The sequence below is a fragment of the Lepus europaeus genome, chromosome 1 (assembly GCF_033115175.1).
Source record: "Lepus europaeus isolate LE1 chromosome 1, mLepTim1.pri, whole genome shotgun sequence".
NCBI classification, from domain to species: Eukaryota; Metazoa; Chordata; class Mammalia; order Lagomorpha; family Leporidae; genus Lepus; species Lepus europaeus.
In genome coordinates, this window is record NC_084827.1 from 134,591,278 (window position 1) to 134,611,222 (window position 19,945).

Sequence of the window (19,945 nt, forward strand, 5' to 3'; positions counted from 1 at the left end):
GCGCGCGGCGCCGCCTCCCGCCGCAGGCCAGGGTTTCCGCGGGCTGGGGGGCGGGGCCGGCGCGTGGGAGGCCCGAGGCGATGCTCGCTTCCGGCTGAGGCGGTGCTGACGGACTTCGAGAGAACAACCAGATGGAAGCTGGGTTCGCCGAGGGGCCCGACGTGGGGGCGCCTTGCCTTCGCCCTCTCCCCGAGCGCCTAAGCGGAGGGCCGGGCGGGGGCGTTGTCACTCCATGAGCGGAGTTGAACCCCTGCCCAGCTGTGTTGCCACATCCTGGGATTGGTTTACCTACCGGAAACGTAGGGCAGGGGTGACGCACAGACTCTCGCCCTTGGCCTCAAAGACACCGCTTCTCAGTGCGGCTTCTTACCACGCCGGCATCCTTTCTCTATTGCTGCGCCTCCACTCTCAGTCCATTAAAGGTTCGTCATGGTCAGGCCCCAGCTCTGGGTCTGCTCCTTCGCCCACCCTTACGTCACCCACACCACCCACGGGCTCAGTTTCCTTTAGCTGGAGGGCTCCACCCGCACAAGGCGCTCCACCGCGGAGCCCTGCAAACTCTGCTCAGAACAAAGTCCTCTTTCTCTCCAAGCCGCTTTTGCTAGAAATGGTGCCGCGTGCTGAGGAAGTCACCTCCAACGTGGCCTTCTCCCTCGCCCCCACACTCGGTCCTCAGCCTTGCTGGTTCTTCCTCCTAAAGTGTCCCAAGTGTCGCTTTTCTCCACCTTCCTGCACCCTCCCGCTGGGTTATTGCAGTAATCTCCCAAATGGCTGCCTGCTTCCGCTCTTAGTCCCTTTCATTCTATTCTCTATACAGCAGTTTGAGAGTTTTTTTTTTTTTTTTTAATGGTCAGGCAGATCATGTCATTTGCCAACATGGGAAAAAAATACCATGGCTCTTCTTTGGTCTTAGAAAACTCAAATTTTCTTATTTTTTTAAACCTTTTATTTATTTGAGAGGTAGAATTACAGAGAGAGGGAGAGACAAAGAAAAAGGTCTTCCATCTGCTGGTTCACTCCCCAAATGGTCACACTGGCTGGAGCTGGGTGGATCCAAAGCCAGGAGCCAGGAGCTTGTTCCAGGTCTCCCATGTGGATGCAGGGACCCAAGGACTTGGGCCATCTTCTACTGCTTTCCCAGGCCACAGCAGCGAGCTGGATTGGAAGTGGAGCAGCTGGGACACCATCTGGCGCCCAGGCAGGTGGAGGCTTAGCCCATTACACCCCAGTGCCCACTCAACTTAAACATTTTTTTTTAAAAGATTTATTTTATTTATTTGAAAGACGGAGTTACAGAGAGAAGTAGAGACGGAGAGAGAGGTCTTCCATCCACTGGTTCACTCCCCAGATGTCCGGAGCTGCGCTGATCCGAAGCCAGGAGCCAGGAGCTTCTTTCGGGTCTCTCACGTGAGTGCAGGGGCTCATGGACCTGGGCCATCTTCTTCTGCTTTCCCAGGCCACAGCAGAGAGCAACTCAAGCTTCTTAAAACAGCTGGTAAAGCCCTCCTTCACTATCACTTTCTCTAACCTCATGTGCTGCTTTTGCCTTTGCTTAGTTCATCAGTTTTGTCCTTCAAACTGGCCAAACTTTCCCCAAACTCCAGGCCTTCTCACCAGCAGTTCTGTCTTTGGAAATCCCCTAGAGCCAACATTTCCCTTCCTTCCCCAGCTTCTTCACCGGCTGCTTCGTCTTTGAAGTCTCAGCTTTAAATCCCAGTTTAAATGTCACTTCTGCAGGTAGGCACCGCTCAGGCCAGGCTAGATCTTCTTGGAAGATATACCCATGAAACCAGTTGATTTCTTCCATGGTAAGTTGAATTTGAATCAAGCCTTGAACGGTAAGGCAACTCCGGCTAGCGGAAGAATCTGAGTAATTTCCCAGGGATGTGCACTTGTGAGTATGTGCACTACAGTCTTTTCCTCTTTCCCCGTCTACTTTATCTTCTTGTCACACGTACACCCTCACAAAGCCGGTGCTGACCTGCTGACAACAGTGACCCGGGGACCGAAGGAGCAGTAAAACTAACCTTCTGTACGCCCCGAGAGGCCAGGCCGTCCAGAGGGGCTCTTTCTGCTCTTCCCCATCTGAGCCAAGCAGCCAGACAGTGTTTTGTTGTTCTCTGAAAAGAGCTGACTCTAGGAAGGGTAGATAATACATTAACATTTTCCCCCAGTACTGTAATATTTACACAAAGAATAGCTTCACTGTTGATGGAGGAATTAAATAACCTTAATACCTGCAAATAGGACCTTTTTCTTGGGGGTCCCAAACCCCAATTATTGTCAGTTTCTATAGATGCTTCCTTCCCCATGTTTTCTCCTCCTTTGGTTTTCCATTGCTGGCAATACCCTGCCGTAGCCCTGCCTCCCTTTAGAACTGGAATGCGCTGGGAGACTCTGGGTAGACTACCATTGTCCTCTCTCTTTCCCCTCCAAGACATTTGCAAACTAAATCCCCTAAGACACCTGTTGATATAGGCATTCCCTACTAAAGCACCGTAACAGCCCTCACTGTGTTAATGGTGAACACGGATGTTGTCTGTGGGCCTGGCTCCTCCACACAGTGCCCTTCACTTCCCAGGCTTGTCTCGTATAGTCCCATTGGCCAACTAAGCTCTCCTTCATGCTTTGTAAAATGTTTTACTTTTGCATTTATTTGAGAGGCAGATGGACATTGAGAGAGACAGAGACAGACAGCTTCCATCTGCTGGTCTGCTCCCCAGATGCCTGCTGGAGCTGGACCAGGCCAAAACCAGGAACCAGAGACCTAATGCAAGTCTCCCATGTGGGTGGCAGGGACCCAAGTGCTTGAGCCATCACGGCTCCCTCCCAGGGTCTGCCTCAGCAGAAAGCTAGGATTGGGAATGCAACTGGGACTGGAACTCAGATACTCCAGTATGAAACGCACATCCTAACCGACATTTCAAGTTCAAGGCCAAATGCTCTTTCCCCACCTCCACACCATGCTTTTAATTTTCCAGTGTCTCACCCTTTGTAATTTTCTCTGCCCCCTAATCGCTTTGCTTAACTAATTTTATGAAACACAATCCAAATTGAATTGTCCTAAGATCATCACAACCTATGGCCATCAATCTGGTGTCTGAAATAATATATATAAATGTCTCTTGATTCTACAGTAACCACCCACTCTCTTACATGATGGTTTTTGGAGTAGTCAAGCCTCATTTCTCCAAGTTTCTAAGTTCCTGGAAGGTAAACTATGTGTGTTTTATAACTGTGACTATTTCATGTATTGACTAGTTGTAAAAACAACCAAACCCAAAACAAAACAGAAACCTAGAGGTGCAGAAAGCACTAGATCCAAATATGGGACTGCTATCTTAGAATAGTCAGCTTGGGAAACTGGATCTCCATATGAACAATGTCAGATTTCCAGAAGACCCAGACCTAGAAAAAGGAGTGAATGCTGTTTCTGATTCACTATTTTTTTCAAGTCTTTTTCTTTCCCTTTATTCTCCATGGGATGACTCTGGCCCTGGTAGCTGACTTGCTCTGGCTAAAGGAATGTGATATCCATGCCTCTGTTGCATGTGCTTTGTGATTAACCTTGCTCGTGGGCTGGTTCCTTGTGCCACTGGATGATACACCTCCAGACCTAGTCCTGAAGAAATGTGTGAAGTCCCCTTGAACTTACCACCTGCAGCAGAATCGCTGTAGCCCCCCAACCCACAGACCCTTGAGTACAAAGCACGTGTGTTTGCTGTATGTCAGCAGAATCTGCCCTCTGCCACAGAAATAGCTAATTCACAGGTGACAGAATCCCAGTTCTAACTTATCTTAACAGGCAAAAATGCAGCTGGGCTGACACCAGCTGGGTGAAATTTAAAACAATAAACGCAAAGACTTGTACAGAATTGAAAAGAGCAACAAATGTTAGAGTTCTCAATGTTACTAGCCATTGATCAGAAACAGCAAATAAGATGGTAGTTGCTACACTCCACCCCTGAATGGAGTCTAGTCCAACTAGACTCCAGGGTGGTAAGGAGTCTGGAAACCACACCATGTGATGAGTCACTGAAGGCACTGGTGTCACTCACAGATTGACGTAATGTTACAGAGGAAACCATTTCAGACTTCCTATGGGAGAAATTTATTTCTGCCTGGAGAAAAGAAGACAGTACAATTCCTATTCTTCTCCTTTCATTCCCTGATCCCCCCAGCTGTATTTATTTAGTAATACCTGTCTTCTTGTGCAAAGCATTAAAACAGCTTATTTAAAAAAATGTTTCCCAGGACTGGACATACAAATACAAGAAGTCTTCAAAAAGCTCAAGAAAAAAATGTGCATTATCATTTAATTCTGCTTTTCCATGACTCTTTGGAAGCCCCTTTGTGCAAAGAATCCAATGGGTCCAACAAGCTGAGACAAAAAGATAGATACTGTCACGTACATCCTTCCCATTATATGAAATTAGCAAGGATCTCCTGGTAGATTATTTTCAGTAATGGTCATGTTATTCCCTCCTTTGTTATCTACCCCTTTGCAATGTGACTCTGTAACTTCATTCAGCCAGAGGTAGGGTTATTTCCCCAGTCCTTAAAACTAGGTTGAGGGACCAGCATTGTGGTGTAGCAGATTAACCTACTGCCTGGGGTGCCAGCATCCCATACGAATACCAGTTCAAGTCCCAGTTGCTCCGCTTCCTATAATACACCTGGGAAAGCAGCAGAAGATGGCCCAAGTACTTGGGTGCCTGCCATCCATGTGGGAGACCCAGGGGGAGTTCCTGGCTCCTGGCTTTAGCCTGGCCCAGCCCTGGCCGTTGCAGCTATTTGTGGAGTGAGCCAGCAGATGAAAGATACTTTGGGGGGGGGGGCGGTGTCTCCCTCTCCCTTTCACTCTGCCTTTCAAATAAATAAATAAGTCTTTAAATCTAGGTAGGTCTGTGACTTGTTTTGACGCACACTGCCAGCAGGTAGAATATTGTATCATTTGGAGCTGAGGCCTCAAGAAGGCTTACACATTCCACTCTCGAACCACCCAGCCTTGGTGACAAGTCAGGCTACCCCGGGCATGTTGAGAGACCACAAAGGCCACAGTTGGGCAGTGTGCTTGGCCCAACTTAGATGGTGGAGAGAGAGTAGGCAAGATCATATGGGCCTAACCCAGATCAGATGGGCCTGCTCAGCCTATCCTAGACTCACAAGCAATGATAAACGGTGGTTGTTCTGCCCCACTGAGTTTTGGGTGAAATTTTGTCATGTAGTCATAGATGACCGTAGACCTCTTGGCTGGGGTGGGGGTGGGTAGCAGAGCATTCTATAACCAAATTTCTCAAGTGGAGCAGGCCCATCACCCTCCCCTCACCATGAGTATTTTCCCTATGGTCTTTCATTCTCAGTGAGTACTGTACCCTGTGTGTCCTTACTACATTCCCACAGCAAGTGTTACTGGCTTTGTGCTTTCGCTTTACCGTTTTCATCTGTTTCAAAGTGGTGGCCTCAAAGCTATGAACAAATCTGATGAACAAATTTAAGATTTGTTCTCCTCCCAGCTACTATATTGCATTTTAGCTATATTTTGCTAATGATGGAGCAATGGTATAACCAAAATATCTAATAACGGAAATTTCTAAAAATGCCAATGTCTCCTCACCCCTCCTCCTTACCAACTGCAGACCCTGCTACTACGCTACTATTAGATGACCTTGACGATGTTATCTAATCAGCGTACACCAGTGTTCAGTTTAAGATACTGGAATTGAGGTAAAGGAGTTTTCAAACTCCTTGTAATTGTCTGGATTTAGGTTTTATACAGTCCCTTTCTTGGTTTAATAAGTAAGGAATCCACAGGAGACCTTCTACATATTAGCTGGTTAAAATGCAAGGGTGCATTGTTATTTTTAGGATTTTAGTGTTTGAAGAAAAAGGCGAGGAGGAAGTCAATTAAAGATTTACTGAAGACAGGACAGCATGATGGGGGAAGGTAAGGCTGCAGCCCACCTGGACAGTGAAAGGGGCCCTGATAAAAGATTCAGCCCATCAGGCAATGGTCAGTAGTAGTCTATTTAAGCTATTGGTGGGGAGGGGGCCTTATGGACATGCAAAGACTCACGTCCATTGTGACAGGGTCAGTTTGAATGGCGTAAGACATCCCTCCAACAGGCATTTATTGAAGTCAATCATCTACAATTCTGCTTTTTTTTTTTTTTTTTTTTTTTGAGAGGCAGAGTGGATAGTGAGAGAAACAGAGAGAAAGGTCTTCCTTTGCCGTTGGTTCACCCTCCAGTGGCCGCTGCGGCCGGCACACCGTGCTGATCCGAAGGCAGGAGCCAGGTGCTTCTCCTGGTCTCCTATGTGGGTGCAGGGCCCGAGCACTTGGGCCATCCTCCACTGCCTTCCCGGGCCACAGCAGAGAGCTGGCCTGGAAGAGGAGCAACCGGGACAGAATCTGGCACCCTGACCGGGACTAGAACCTGGTGAGCCGGCGCTGCAAGGCGGAGGATTAGCCTAGTGAGCCGTGGCGCCGGCCCAATTATGCTCTTATCCGCTTGGGAGGTCCCAGGTGAGCCAGTGGCTGTAAGAGCCAGAGCCAGCAGAATCTTAGGCCATGACATCCTCAGGATCCCTCTTGATTGTGGCTCAGTTGGCCAGGGGTGGAGTTAGCTGTTTGTGTCCCAACGGCCCAGCAAGTTCTAACGTACATAAGTCAACATACATTAGGATTCGAACAAAACTGCCATCCATCCATGACGTACTTCATCCTAATGTGGAGAAGAGGTATGCATACTTTTAGGAAAATGACAATGTGCAAGCAAGCAATGTTTTCATTCACTAAAAGTAGAACCTCACCCAGAATTCTACTGAAGAGGATAGTGTGTTGTTGACCAATTCGGACTCAGAAGTTAAGGAAGCCTTAGGAATTCAGTTGGGGACACACAGGTTCAGAATCAGTGTTGGGGGAAAGCAAGCCAAGTGGGGTCTCCTGTGTTGAGAAGATCCAGGGCTATGTGATGGATGGAAGATGAAAAATATGCATAAGCAGAACAAAACAGAAATGTCCATAAAAGGAGAGTATAACACCCCCTGGATACGCCTCTGGGCACAAAGTCACAGACCGGCCAGGCCAGGTCGGGTCCTGTGGGCGGAGGGCGGAGGGGACCAAAAGCAGCCGGAAGGGGGCTTGTGTCCTGCTTCCATATGGCCCCCAGTTCCCTCTGAGGAGCATGGCTGTCGCCTTCATGTCCCCTTTTCTTTCACGGTAGGGAATGCTATCATTCTTAGAAGTGTTTACAGTATTTTTGGAAGGAATTTAAATAAATGGACAGGGAGGAAAAGTGGGAGGGAGGACGCGCCACTGGCCGTCCCGCCGCGTGGGCAGGCGGGGAGGCGGGCGCGAGGCGGCCGGGCCGGGGGCGCGCTCCCGCGGAGGCGCGTGCCGGCTCCAGACGCTTCCCGGCGCGGCGGGCGGGTCGCGACAGCTCAGAACAGCCGCCCCACGTGCTTTCGGGGAAATGGGCCGGGAGCGAGAAGGGCTGGGATTGAGAGGAAACCGAAAAGCGAAAGTCGCAGCCCGAGGGAGCAGTGCGCAGGCGCGCGCTCGGGGCTTTCCCAGGGGGCGTGGACGGCTGAGCACGCGACGGGGGCGGCACCCGGGGAGACCCCGGGGCGCCGCGGGCCTGGGGCTTGCTAACTGGAGAGGGAGGGCCGCGGCACGGGCGGGGGTCGTGTTCTAGCTGGAAGGCCCTGGAAGCTGCACTTTTCCTTCTCCCGGGTCGCGGCGCCGTCTGCACGGACTGCGCACCTCTCTGGTCCACACCTGTTTTTTCAGCTGTTGCCTTGCCTGATCTGTGAGGGTCTTTCCTCTTTGTCCTGGGGTCTTAGCGTTCACGATCACGCTAGGTGAGCCGGAGTGTGGGAGAAGGGTGGTGGAAGAGTAAGCTGAGGCACTGGGCCGTGGTTTCCAAAATTTGGCTGCAGGATGAGCAGTTTGAGCTCTGTGTGCTATTTTTGTCATTTACCTAATGTCTCTGGAAGGCACCATGACTGGGCTCTTTGGGCTTTGTGCAGCTGTTTTGAGGGGCCTCTGCCTGCGTAGGTGCCAACCCAGGGCCGCCAATGCCCAAGACCTCTGGGCTTCTTGTCAGAGTGGGGGCCAGCCCCCCTCCACGGCTGCACACAGAATTCGAGGTTTAAATGAAGCCCCCAGTGCAAATGAACGTCTAGTTTCCCCTGTTGGAGCACAGTGCCGTCGGAGCGTTAAGCCAAGTATGACGCCCTTCTGAGTGCCCTGTCCTGTGACAGCCCTGGGGGGAGAAGTGGGGGGGCACTTCCCTGATGAAACCTTGTCAGGTGTTTGTTAAAACACCGAGAGTTCCACAAAAAATGTAGAGGGAGAGAGGAAATGAACGTGCTCTCCCAATCTGCTGCTTCACTCCGCGAAGGCCACAACGGCTGGGCTTGGCTGGGCTTGGCTGGGCTTGGCTGGAGCGACAGCCCTGAGCTGGGAACTCAATCCCGTCTCCTACCTCTTGCCTCCCAGAGCCTGCAAGAGCAGGAAGCTGGAGTCAGGAGCCAGAGCCGGGCATTGAACCACGGTGCTGTGGCATGGGATGCGCTGTTCCAGCCGTTAGGCCAGACACCCCCTCTCGGAGCAGATTCCCTACCAGCGCGCTCACACTCCTGTTAGAAAGCATCTGCTGGCTTCCTGTAGCAGCTGCGATGAAATCCAGAACCCCTGGTTTTCCCTGCAGGGCCCTCCATAACTTGGCCCCGCCCCTCTTGTCCAGCGCTTCCCACTCGCCCTACCTCTCCAGGCTTGCCTCCATCCCTGTGGCCTCTCTCTTCACCTAAAAAGCTTCAGGGTTTTTTTTGTTTTTGTTTCTGTTTTTTTTTTTTTTTTTTTTTTGACAGGCAGAGTGGACAGTGAGAGAGAGACAGATAGAAAGGTCTTCCTTTTTGCCGTTGGTTCACCCTCCAATGGCCGCCGCGGTAGGCGCGCTGCGGCCGGCACACCGTGCTGATCCGAAAGCAGGAGCCAGGTGCTTCTCCTGGTCTCCCATGGGGTGCAGGGCCCAAGCACTTGGGCCATCCTCCACTGCACTCCCTGGCCACAGCAGAGAGCTGGCCTGGAAGAGGGGCAACCGGGATAGAATCCGGCGCCCTGACCGGGACTAGAACCCTGTGTGCCGGCGCCGCAAGGCGGAGGATTAGCCTAGTGAGCCGCGGCGCCGGCCAAAGCTTCAGGTTTTTACATGACAGCGTCCAGTGCAACCTACACTGTTCTTTTGGAGTGCTGCTGTCCTGGCTGTGTTCGTGGACTGGTTCCTTTTGGTTCTAGGTCTCAGCTCTGTCAGCATCTCTCCAGGGCCTCTCTCTCGCATTCCCAGTCCTCACAGCGCCAGGACATCTCTTGCTGCTATTATTAGCATGTCTGTTTTCACCTCTTGGCCAGCGTGTAAGCGTCAGGAGGGACCCTGCGTTGTATTACAGCTCTTCTCATTCAGAGGCCCCATACTCTGAGTAAGGGCGGAATCACTGCGTAGGAACCCTGGGAAAAGGAAGGCAGAGGAGGCCATGAAGGGGGCATGGGGGAGGTCATGCTCAAACTGCCAGTAACCAGAACTGTTAACTAGAAGTTTCTCCAACCACAGCTTACTTCATGAGCCACACGAGGACAGCGTGTGGCACAAGGGCAGCTGGCCTCTTACATAAGAGCACTTGCCGGACACACTGTCTCCCAAGGCTGGTTCAACAAGACAGCCTACTGGAACCTTCAGATTACATGTTTAGCCTAGAAACTGCTATCTCTCACTAATCAGAATTTGCCAGCTCCCCAAAGCACCAGGGAACTTCCTTTCAAATCCACTCATGTAACTTTTCTCTTTCCTAGTAATACTCTAACTTTTCCTTTATTCTTTTTTCAAAAAGAATTACAGAGAGAAGTGGAGATGAGAGAGAGAGAGAGAGAGAGAGAGAGAGAGAGAGAGGTCTTCCATCTGCTGATTCACTCCCCAAATGACCTCAGTGCTGGAGCTGAGTTGATCTGAAACCAGGATCCAGGAACTTCTGGATCTCCCACATGGGTACAGGGGCCCAAGCACTTGGGCCATCCTCTACTGCTTTCCCAGGTGCATTAGGAGGGAGCTGGATTGGAAGTGGAGCAGCTGGGACTCGAACAAGCACCCAGATGGGATGCTGGCACTGCAGGCTAGGGCTTTAACCTGTTGCACCACAGTGCTGGCCCCTTCCTTTTTGCTTTGGACTTTGCAGAGGCCATTCTGACCTGTGTGCATGTCTTGAATTGAAATTCTAATCTTTATGTATTATTCCCCAATATACCCTTTTCTTGGGGATTCTTCTCTGTATTTCTCCCTTATTCTTTTGTATGTTTCTTTAAAAGTTTTATTTATTTATTTGAAAGGCAGAGTTACAGAGAGGGGGGAGAGAGAGAGATAGAGATAGAGAGAGAGAAAGAAATCTTCCATCTGCTGGTTCACTCCCCTAGATGGCCACAACAGCCAGGGCTGGGCCAGGCTGAAGCCATTAGCCAGGAGCTTCTCTGGGTCTCTTACTTGGGTGCAGGGGCCCAAGCACTTGGGCCATCCTCCCCTACTTTCCCAGGCACATCAGCAGGGAGCTGGATCAAAAATGGAGCCAGCACTCACATGGGATGCCAGTGCTGCAGCTGGCATCTTTATTGACTGCACCACAGCACTGCTGATTCCTTCTTTAGTATATTTATTAATATAATCACAAAGCATCTGTGTACTGAATTACCTTCTCTCCTATACTCCTATCTGGTCCGGCGCAATATATGATCCTTGGGAAAATTGAGAAAATCAAGCAAATCACTTTCTGTGTGATGTGGTTCAGATGGGAAACCCTGGTTGAGATTGCAATGCCTGATACAGAGTATCAAAAATGGTTTCTGAATAAATGAATACGGCTGACCAACACTGGGATCAAGACTCACAGGTTAACTTGGCCATCTAGACCTCAGCACTGGCAGAAAGACCTATGGAGGGGCCGGCGCTGTGGCGCAGCAGGTTAAAGCCATGATCTGAAGCACCGGCGTCCCATATGGGCACTGGTTCTGGTCCTGGCTGCTCCACTTCTGATCCAGCTCTATGCTGTGGCCTGGGAAAGCAGTGGAAGATGGCCCAAGTCCTTGGGCCCCTGCACCCATGTGGGAGACCCGGAAGAAGCTCCTGACTCCTGGCTTAGGATCGGTTCAGCTCCAGCTGTTGCGGCCATCTGGGGAGTGAACCAGTGGATGGAGGACTTCTCTCTGTGTCTCTACCTCTCTCCGTAACCCTTTCAAATAAATAAAATAAATCTTAAAAAAAAAAAAAAAGACCTATGGAGCTGCAGTTGAAGTGGAAGAGAATGATGAGCACGTGTATTCTGAAAAACTTCCCTGAGAGATTGTAATGACAGTCCTCCACACCCTGTCCAACCTCTCCCATCTTTGCCCTGTCTGAATGACCTCCAGATTTCTTTCCACCTATAGCAGTCTGCGAGACATCTCAGGGGATGACTGGCAAGCCTAACGTGAGAGAGTTCTGTGTAGGATGTATGCAAGAGGCAGGGGTAGTCATGACGGTGTGTTAAATGAAGGGGATGTTAAGGGGGAATTTCAAGAACACTTGATTCCTCTGGGTGTTGGGAAGATGCTTGGGACGTTAGGCATGTCCGAGATAATACCTAAATCAGAGGGGATTTCAACTGGGTCAATGATAACTCGAGTATTTCCACAGAAATTGGAGTTAAGAGTGAGGTGAACTAGAGAGAAAATCCTCTCTGTATTGTGCGATCAAAGCAAGCCTGTTTTGGTTCATCAGGATGAGGTATAATATTGGGGACAGTTTCACGATTTTAGAGTCTGGAGATATTAAAGAAAGAATTCTAGCTTAATCTTGCAGGCACAGCAAGGAACAAAGGAAAGGAAGGAACTGATTGTTGTCCTGTATGTGTTCAAGCTCTAACCCATTAGTGAATACTTACGGGGCAGATTGTGCTACAGATACAACTGTGAACAAGGCTGTGCTGGTCCTGTCCACCCAGCGCTCCCTCACACTGATAAAGAAGACAGATGATGTGCACTTCCAACAAAGGCGATGTCCTGTGCTGCTGCTTGGGAGGAGGCACAGTGTGACACGTGTGTCCACCAGTGTGCATGTGTGTGTGTGTGGCAGGAGAGCTTTCCGGAGCCAGAAGAAAGTGTGCACGTTACCCAGGTGACCACTAGCAGAGGGGGGCTGGAGAGCTGTGAGGGTGACGCAGAGGAAGGCGGGCATGGAACGTCAATGAAACTGGAAGTAGTTTAGTGTGTCCTGTGTGCGCGTGCACACGTGTGTGTGTGTGTGTGTGTGTTGGAAGATAAGAAGCCTTTGAGGAAAAGTGGTACGAGGGGAGAGTTGAAGGCTATATATATGTGTATATATATATAAAGTCATATAATGTATGACTTTGGAAAGAGCTGTTGAAAATTATGGTCTTCATCCAGAGTTGGGATTCTGCTTGTACTGTGGACCCCTTTGGCAGTCTGACAACATCTACGAGCTCCTTTGATGAATCATGTTTTTAGCTGACCAAAATGCATAACATTAAAAAGGAAACCAATTATTTTGAAATAAAATTATCGAATCAATGTTGATATATTAAGGCCAACTTTGTGATACAGTAATGTTTATTAATAGCATTAAGCAACAAGATCTCCAGCGGATCTGATTAATGCAATTTCAAACTTTTACTTAGTATAAATAATATTTTGAGATAACTGTAACAACTGTAATAGATATGTAGTATGGATTATGGTTTTCTGCCCTTATTCATAATCAAAGGAAATTTTAAACTTTAGCCAGAAGTTCTTGGAAATAAAGTAACTTCTACCATCCAAATCATAAATCCTTACTAAATTTTGTCTGTAAGATCACTAATGCAGTATCATAAGTTATTTATAGATTTTAAGCACAGAGTGACATGATTCAACTTAGTTATTTTGAAAAGTTCATTTATTTTCATTCTAATTTAAAGGCAGACTGACAGAGAGCTCTTCCATATGCTGACTCACTCCTCACGTACCTGCAACAGCTATAGCTGAGCCATGCCACAACCAGGAGCCTGGTTTTATAGCATCTTCTTCATGAGTATTCTGGTAGAAATATTCCCTGTCTTACAGGGGTGCTTATACAGTTACCAGGTTGGTAAGAGTTCACGTGCCAAACTTTAACAAGAATAAATCAAATCAGTACATGTTCATGGTCAATTTCAAAGAAGTTTCCAGCCTGTGTCAGAAATCAGAGTGTATATGCAGAGAATTCAGCTAGGTCTGGCCCATGTACTTATCCACTGCCAAGAGCAGAGTCCATATGTGGTTTGACTCTTAATTATGTTCTCTCTACCACAGGGAGTGCTTGGGTTTCCCGACACCAGGTGTGGTAAAGAAAAGTCTCCTGAGCTGCCAGAGGGGATACTTGTTCTTTCTGGTTCTTTGGGAGAGCGTTCCTTGCTACCATAGCCTTGGAGGAAATCTGCTGGCCAGCTGCCTTCTTTCACCATCACTTTCTGATAAATTAAGCTATTGACACTCAGTACAATTGATTCCAGTGATTCTTCACGTTAAAATGAATTTGGATAGTGATTAGCAGAACGTCTATAATTAATCTGGGCTGAGTGAGAACTGAAAGTGGGTTTATTATTTTGGAACTAGATCTATATTTGACTTCATTAAGTGGTGTTTATTTGCTGGCTGTTTGTAGTGGACTGACTTTGTATTCCCCCCACATTCATATGTAGAGATGCTTACTTCCCATAGGTTGGTATTTGGACTTTGGGAGGTAATTAGATTATGGTAGTGAACTCTCATGAATAGAATTAGTTTCCTTACAGAGAGCTCTAGCTCTAACAAAAATTGGCCACCTGGAAGAGGGCCCTGCCCAGAACCAAACCATGCTGATACCAAGATCTTAGCCTTTCAGCCTCCAGAACTTTAATAAATACACTTCTGTTGAGACACAGCTTGAACCAAATCACAGTTGGCAGAAAAAAATATACTGGGATAGGATTTGGTGGAAACGTGGACTAAGCCCCTTTTGGATTGCATTTCCACTTCATGTGGCACATGATATCGTGGACAGAACAGGTATCCCTGAAATCCTCCTGACTCATTACCCCCACAAAGATGATTTTTGGAGAGCAACACTCATATTCTAGGAAAATAACTATTTAAATTGGGTCAAGGGTTTGATTTTGATTTTTAAATGAAATAAAAACAGCCACCTATTTCTTGTAACATACTCTCTGCATCCATTACAGGAAGCAGATTACAAAACTTCCTTGGCTGTGGTGACATATGAATCCTTGGTATGCTGCTACCAGTTTCTATGTTGAAAAGTTTTTAAATCTTCAGCCTAAGGGGTAAGAGTCTATTGTACTTTCGTCAAATTCTGGGGAATGTAAGTCCTCTCTCTCTCTCTGTCTCACTCTCTCTCTCTCTCAGGCCGATCGTTTTAAGAGCACTTCCTGGTAGAAAAATCACCTCTTTAAAAGACAAAACTGTAGTAATCATGCCTAAGTTTAAATTATGTTCCCCAGTTCTGCTGCTAGGTGGTATATATGTCTCAGGCAAATTTCAGAACACTGGATTTGTGGAGGAATATAGAGGCAGGGAGGATGTGACTTAAGTTGAATGTAGAATTACCCTCTCTCAGAGACCCCTTTCACCCTAAAGGTACTGTCAGGAACCTACAAGTTAACAAGGGAGTCAGCCTTGGGCAGGTGGAGAGTTAATAGCCATATAGAAACAGTCTAAGATCTATTTGGCATATGTGGGTAGGCATAAAGAATGAGACTGAATGCCTTGAATCCCTCAAAGGGAGAACACAGGTTATACTAAGAGCTTATTTCCCTTGAGTTCTTTTGCATTAGACATGAGGTTTCTGACTGTTTGGTTTGCCATGAGGTTTCTGACTGTTTGGTTTGCCTAGATGATCGGAGATGGGTGGAAGGAATTAGAGAGCCCTTCAGAAGCTACTGTCACCACTGATTCTCTGCCCAGGGCTCACACTGGAAATCGGTTTTGGGATTTTCTGGAGTTGATCATAGCAGGTGCCTTGGTAGCATGACTTCCTCCATGGGCTCAACAGCATCCCTTGTGCTTGGCAGACATCAAGATGCCCAGTCTTGGGCACTGGGGATCCCACACTACTACTAAGGGCAGCAGCTCGGCAATAGCACCACTAACCATCCAGCTGGGATACAGCAAGGCCCAAACAGACATAACTCAAGTACACATTCATGCACTGGCACCTAGTCCTGCACCTGCCCTTCCTCTTCACCAGAGCAAACTGCAGGGATGGCACTTCTTCTTCTTTTTTTTTAAAAGATTTATTTATTTTATTTAAAAGTCATAGTTACACACAGAGAGAAGGAAAGACAGAGAGAGGAGAGAGGAGAGAAAGAGAGAGAGAGGTCTTCCTTCTGCTGGTTCACTTCCAGTTGGCCACAACAGCCGGAGCTGTGCCAATCTGAAGCCAGGAGCCAGGAGCTTCTTCCAGGTCTCCCACACGGGGGCAGGGGAATTTGGTCCATCTTCTACTGATTTCCAAGGCCATAGCAGAGAGCTGGATTGGAAGTGGAGCGGACTAGAACCGGACTACATGGGATGCCAGCATTGCAGGTAGCTGCTTTACCCACTATGCCACAGCGCCGGCCCCTGGAACTTCTTATCTTATACCACTTCCCCAGTGTCAGGTAGTATTTATGGGACCAGAGAAGATTTGAGCTGGAAAAGATCACAGAGCCCACCTAGTCCAACCTCTTCTATAGATAACAGAGGAAAGCAGTCTCCCAAGGCTAAAACTGTTGTTCACCTCCCAGTCCTTATTTCATGAGACTTTAACCTCTGTGTCTGCCTTCAGTGACCATGTTATCAGTGCAGTTTGCCTAGAATATCCCCAGGAATGACTCTGGATCCTTCCAAATAAGGGACAGTGCTGACATGGAAATTCAGGGGCTTCACAATTTATCCCCGCATGCTCCATGAGCTACTGCTATTAATGCCTCGCCAATTACTTCCACCTCGGTTCTGCTGTGAAACTGAACTCAGGACACTGATCTGCTGCCTTGGCTTCTCCCTCAGGCCTTCCTGCTGCTTTTGGAGTAATGTGGGTGTACTTTGTTATTCTTGACCTGCAGTGTTAACTTATACCTTCCATAGCCAAGATTATACGTTAACACCCGAGAAACAAAATCAGAAATAAACACATACAAACAAGTCTTTCATTAATATTATATTGTTAATAACACTGGTTCCTTAAATTGTCTTATCTTGAAAATTTATCTGAAGTTTTGTTTTTTAACATTTCAATCACAACACTCCCTAAAGGGTGTCAAGCCAGTGAGAGGAGAGCTTCAGACTTCAACCATTTCCTGGAAACCAGTATTTAAGCTGAAGAAACATGATGTTTTTGTTGGCAAAGAACAGTCTTTAAACTTTTTTTCAGTTGCTTCCTTTGTTGGGGTGTCAGTTTATTCTATCATTCAGCAGAATATGGAGACTTCATCTAAAATTGAAAATGAAAATGATCTTTGAAGAAATTCCTGTTTTGCAAATAAATCATTAGTTAGGGGGTAGACATCCTCTTGTCTGACAAATACTGAACAATCTCCCCACCAATTAACTATCAAGTATTTTAAAAAATTAACTGGGGTTGATTAGTCTAAAATAAAAGGGTCCTTTCACCAAAAATATCACAAGGAAACGGGTACAAAATGTTGCAAAAGTTCAGTGAGACAAAAATAACTTGATTTAAGGGCTACTAACACTGGAATAAAGTAACATAGGGAAGTGGATTTTCCATCCCTAGAAATCTTCAAGAAGAGCCTAAAATGTACTTGATTTATAGATAGATATAAATCTCGTGGGGCTTGGAGTCCCTCCAGTGTTCTATTATTCTGATATATGTTCACTTTCACATAAATTGGGGGATTTGAACCCTCTTGCCAGTATTTGGGGATAAGAATGAAAAAAATGCAACAAATAACATTACTACATACCGGAGTACGACTACTTCTCAAAAAAGAGAGTATTACTATGCTGCTTTTGGTTGCTATTCCTGTACTACTTGGAATGGCTGCAGGGACTAGTAATTCAAATAATGATCAAGAAGAATTGGAATTTGTGGTGCTTGAGCTGTTCAAATAGGTATCACACCAGGCTGATAAACACTGACTAATACATGTTGTTTATAGAGCCGAGTAGTGGGACTGATGGAGCCAAGGATTTGCAGTAGGGCCAGTGTGCTTAAGCGGCATGTAGGAATAGTATGGCTTTTTGTGGTTTTGAAGAAAAGAACCTAAATCAGGTCACATCATTCAAGGTGTTTGCTTTCCATGCCTGTAACATAAGCAACATGCAGGACCACACAGAAACCCCTTGTGTTATGCTCACAACTTTGTGCCAATTAACATGTTTCTCTCTGCCCAGGTAGTACTTCAGCTGCCTTGAGTCACGCACCACCTTGGCTTCATTGGAAACGCCCCCGACCAGCAATGGAAAAGAAAGGGTACATACTGCAGTTTCAATTGTTGTGGGACTCAGGTTTTCCCTCAGCACTGCATATACACTTGGAGACATGGGGAGAAGGTCCGATGGGGACTGTGGCTCAGTCGAATCACTTCGGCTTCAAGAGACAACACAAGGTGAGTATTGAAAAGGATTAGAAAATAAGAGCTCATGGTCACTGACTGGATCAGGAACTCATTTCTTCATCTATTTGTGCCACCGAGCTGCTTAATTCATCATTTCATATCAGAACATTCAGCCTACTCTGGAATATATGGCATATAAAAGGGCAACTTGGTAACTGCAGCAGTAATACACTGTAGTAAGTGTGCCCTGAAGACTAGCTTTATGTATTGAAAGAAATGGGACAGAAAATGCTTTATTGCATAAAAGAAGGTCTTGTTCTCAGTTATATGTACTCTGCTGTACCCTTAAATCTCTTAGAGGAAAGGTTTTTTTATTTTTTATTTTTTTTTTCCCAAAAGTCAAGTCAGTACGGGCTGGCATTGCAGCGTAGCAGGTTAAACCACAGCCTGTGATACCAGCATCCCACATGGGCGCTGGTTCATGTCCTGGCTGCTCCTCCTCTGATCCAGCTCCCTGATAATGCACCTGAGAAAAGAGCAGAGGATGGCCAAAATGCTTGGGCCTCTGCACCCACTGGGAGACCTGGAGGAAGCTCCTGGCTCCCGGCTTTGGCCTAGCCCAAACCCAGCCATTGTGGCTATCTACAGAGTGAACCAGTGGATGGAGGATATCTCTGTCTCTTTCCCTCACTCTCTAATTCTGCCTTTCAAATAAATAAATAAATCTTTTTAAAGACCAAATTCAATAATAAATATTTTACAAGTGACTCAGACTACTCACATTGTTGAAATGGGAATAAAAACTGAAGGAACATATCCTTTGTCTCCCCTCTCAGTTGGCCTTGAAACTGGAAAAGAAAGGCACAATGTTGGGGAAAAACAGAGATCAGTAATATTGATAAACTTAGGAAAAACACCAGCAATACTGAAAGGAAGCAAGAATACAATTGTTAAGTGATTCACAGATATTTTTAGTTAAGTATAAGAAACAGTCTTTTAGATAAACATAAAATGTGCAAGAAGAGAAAAACAAATCTCTTGGCAGCCTATTCCAACTTTGCATATTAATGTCTCAAAAGGGGTAAGAAAAATTGAGAATCAACTAGATTGGCTGTCTTCTATGCTGCATTTAAGTTCGACGATAGTGACTGCCTTATTCATTTTAGGGTGGGAGTTTGTAGTAATCTAGTTATGGACACAAACCATAACCTGATGATAACAAAGCTTTGAAACAGAGACATCAGTGTTCCTTAAAGTCCCAGACTATATGGTAGTAACAGTGATATGTGAACTTAACCTTGGAAACATGCCTCAACCTTCTCAGGTGTGTTGTGTCGAACTAGTGCTTGGTCCAATTTTCCAACTATAATTTGTTGCATTGACATGTTTGTTATTTCGTTTGATCAAATATATAGAATCACTTAATAAAGCTACAGGTTTTTGTTTTGTTAAAACATTTATGTATTTATTTCAAGAGGGAGAGAAATTGGGTGGCATCAAATCACCATCTGAGTAACAAATGTGGAGTATTCCACAAGAAGGTACTCAAAAGATTTAGCTGCTATAGAGGAAGATGTTAATGAACTGAATATATAGTTGGTCCTTGATAACTGTGGCGGATTGGTTATGGGACTCCCTTGGATACCAAAATCACAAGTCCCTTATATAAAATGGAATAATGTTTGCTATATCCTAACTGCATTTCCTGTCTACTTTAAATCATCTCTAGATTACTTGTAATGCGTAACATAATGTAAATTCCATGTAAATAGTTGTCATATTGTATTGTTTAGGGAACAATGGTAAGAAAAAAGGAGTCTGTACAAGTTCAGTACAGATGTAATTTAAAAAAATATTTCAACGGCAGGTGCTTTGGAACAGCAGCTTAAACTGCCACTTGGGACTGCAACACCCTTTATTGTTATGCCAGTTTAAGTCTTGGCTACTTTTCTTCCAATTTAACTCTCTGCTAATGTATCTGGGAAGCAGCAAATGATGGCTCAAGTACTTGAGTCCCTGCCACCCATACGGGAGACCGAGGAAGAGTTCCTGCCTCCTGGATTCAGCCTGGCCCAGCTCTGGTTGTTGCGGCCATTGGAGAAGTGAACCCGCAGATGGAAGATCTGTCTCTTTCTCTGTCTGTCCCCCTCTTTCAAATAAATAAATAAATCTTCAAAAAACAACTATTTTAAATTCATGGGTGGTTGAATCTGCCCAGGCAGAACCTATACACATACAGAACTGACTGTACTTTCATTAAATAAATAGAATGATGAACTTAAAATACACAGCTAATTTCATGAACTTTCTTTCACAGATTCAATAGCTA

General features: G+C 46.4%; 1 protein-coding gene and 1 long non-coding RNA gene across 4 annotated transcripts in view; one reads left to right on the plus strand and one right to left on the minus strand.

Annotated features, from left to right (window-relative positions):
- The first annotated feature begins 1,288 nt into the window (after window positions 1-1,288).
- On the plus strand, window positions 1,289-19,746 carry LOC133758163 (uncharacterized). 2 transcript variants are annotated; one of them, XR_009865774.1, is made up of 5 exons: window positions 1,289-1,407; window positions 1,738-1,808; window positions 3,138-3,213; window positions 17,453-17,667; window positions 19,606-19,746. It is a non-coding gene; the product is annotated as an uncharacterized LOC133758163 (long non-coding RNA). The 2 variants fall into 2 exon arrangements; XR_009865773.1 differs by lacking the exon at window positions 3,138-3,213 and adding an exon at window positions 14,281-14,382.
- Window positions 16,250-19,945, minus strand: part of STAT4 (signal transducer and activator of transcription 4) — a 146,878-nt gene continuing 143,182 nt past the window's right edge. For both annotated transcript variants that reach the window (XM_062189370.1, XM_062189375.1), the window contains exons 22-24: window positions 18,398-18,464; window positions 17,540-17,648; window positions 16,250-16,529 (exon numbers count right to left, since the gene is read on the minus strand). In XM_062189370.1, coding sequence (XP_062045354.1) covers window positions 16,503-16,529; window positions 17,540-17,648; window positions 18,398-18,464 — 203 coding nt within the window. In that variant the 3' untranslated portion in view covers window positions 16,250-16,502. The remainder of the gene's footprint in view (window positions 16,530-17,539; window positions 17,649-18,397; window positions 18,465-19,945) is intronic.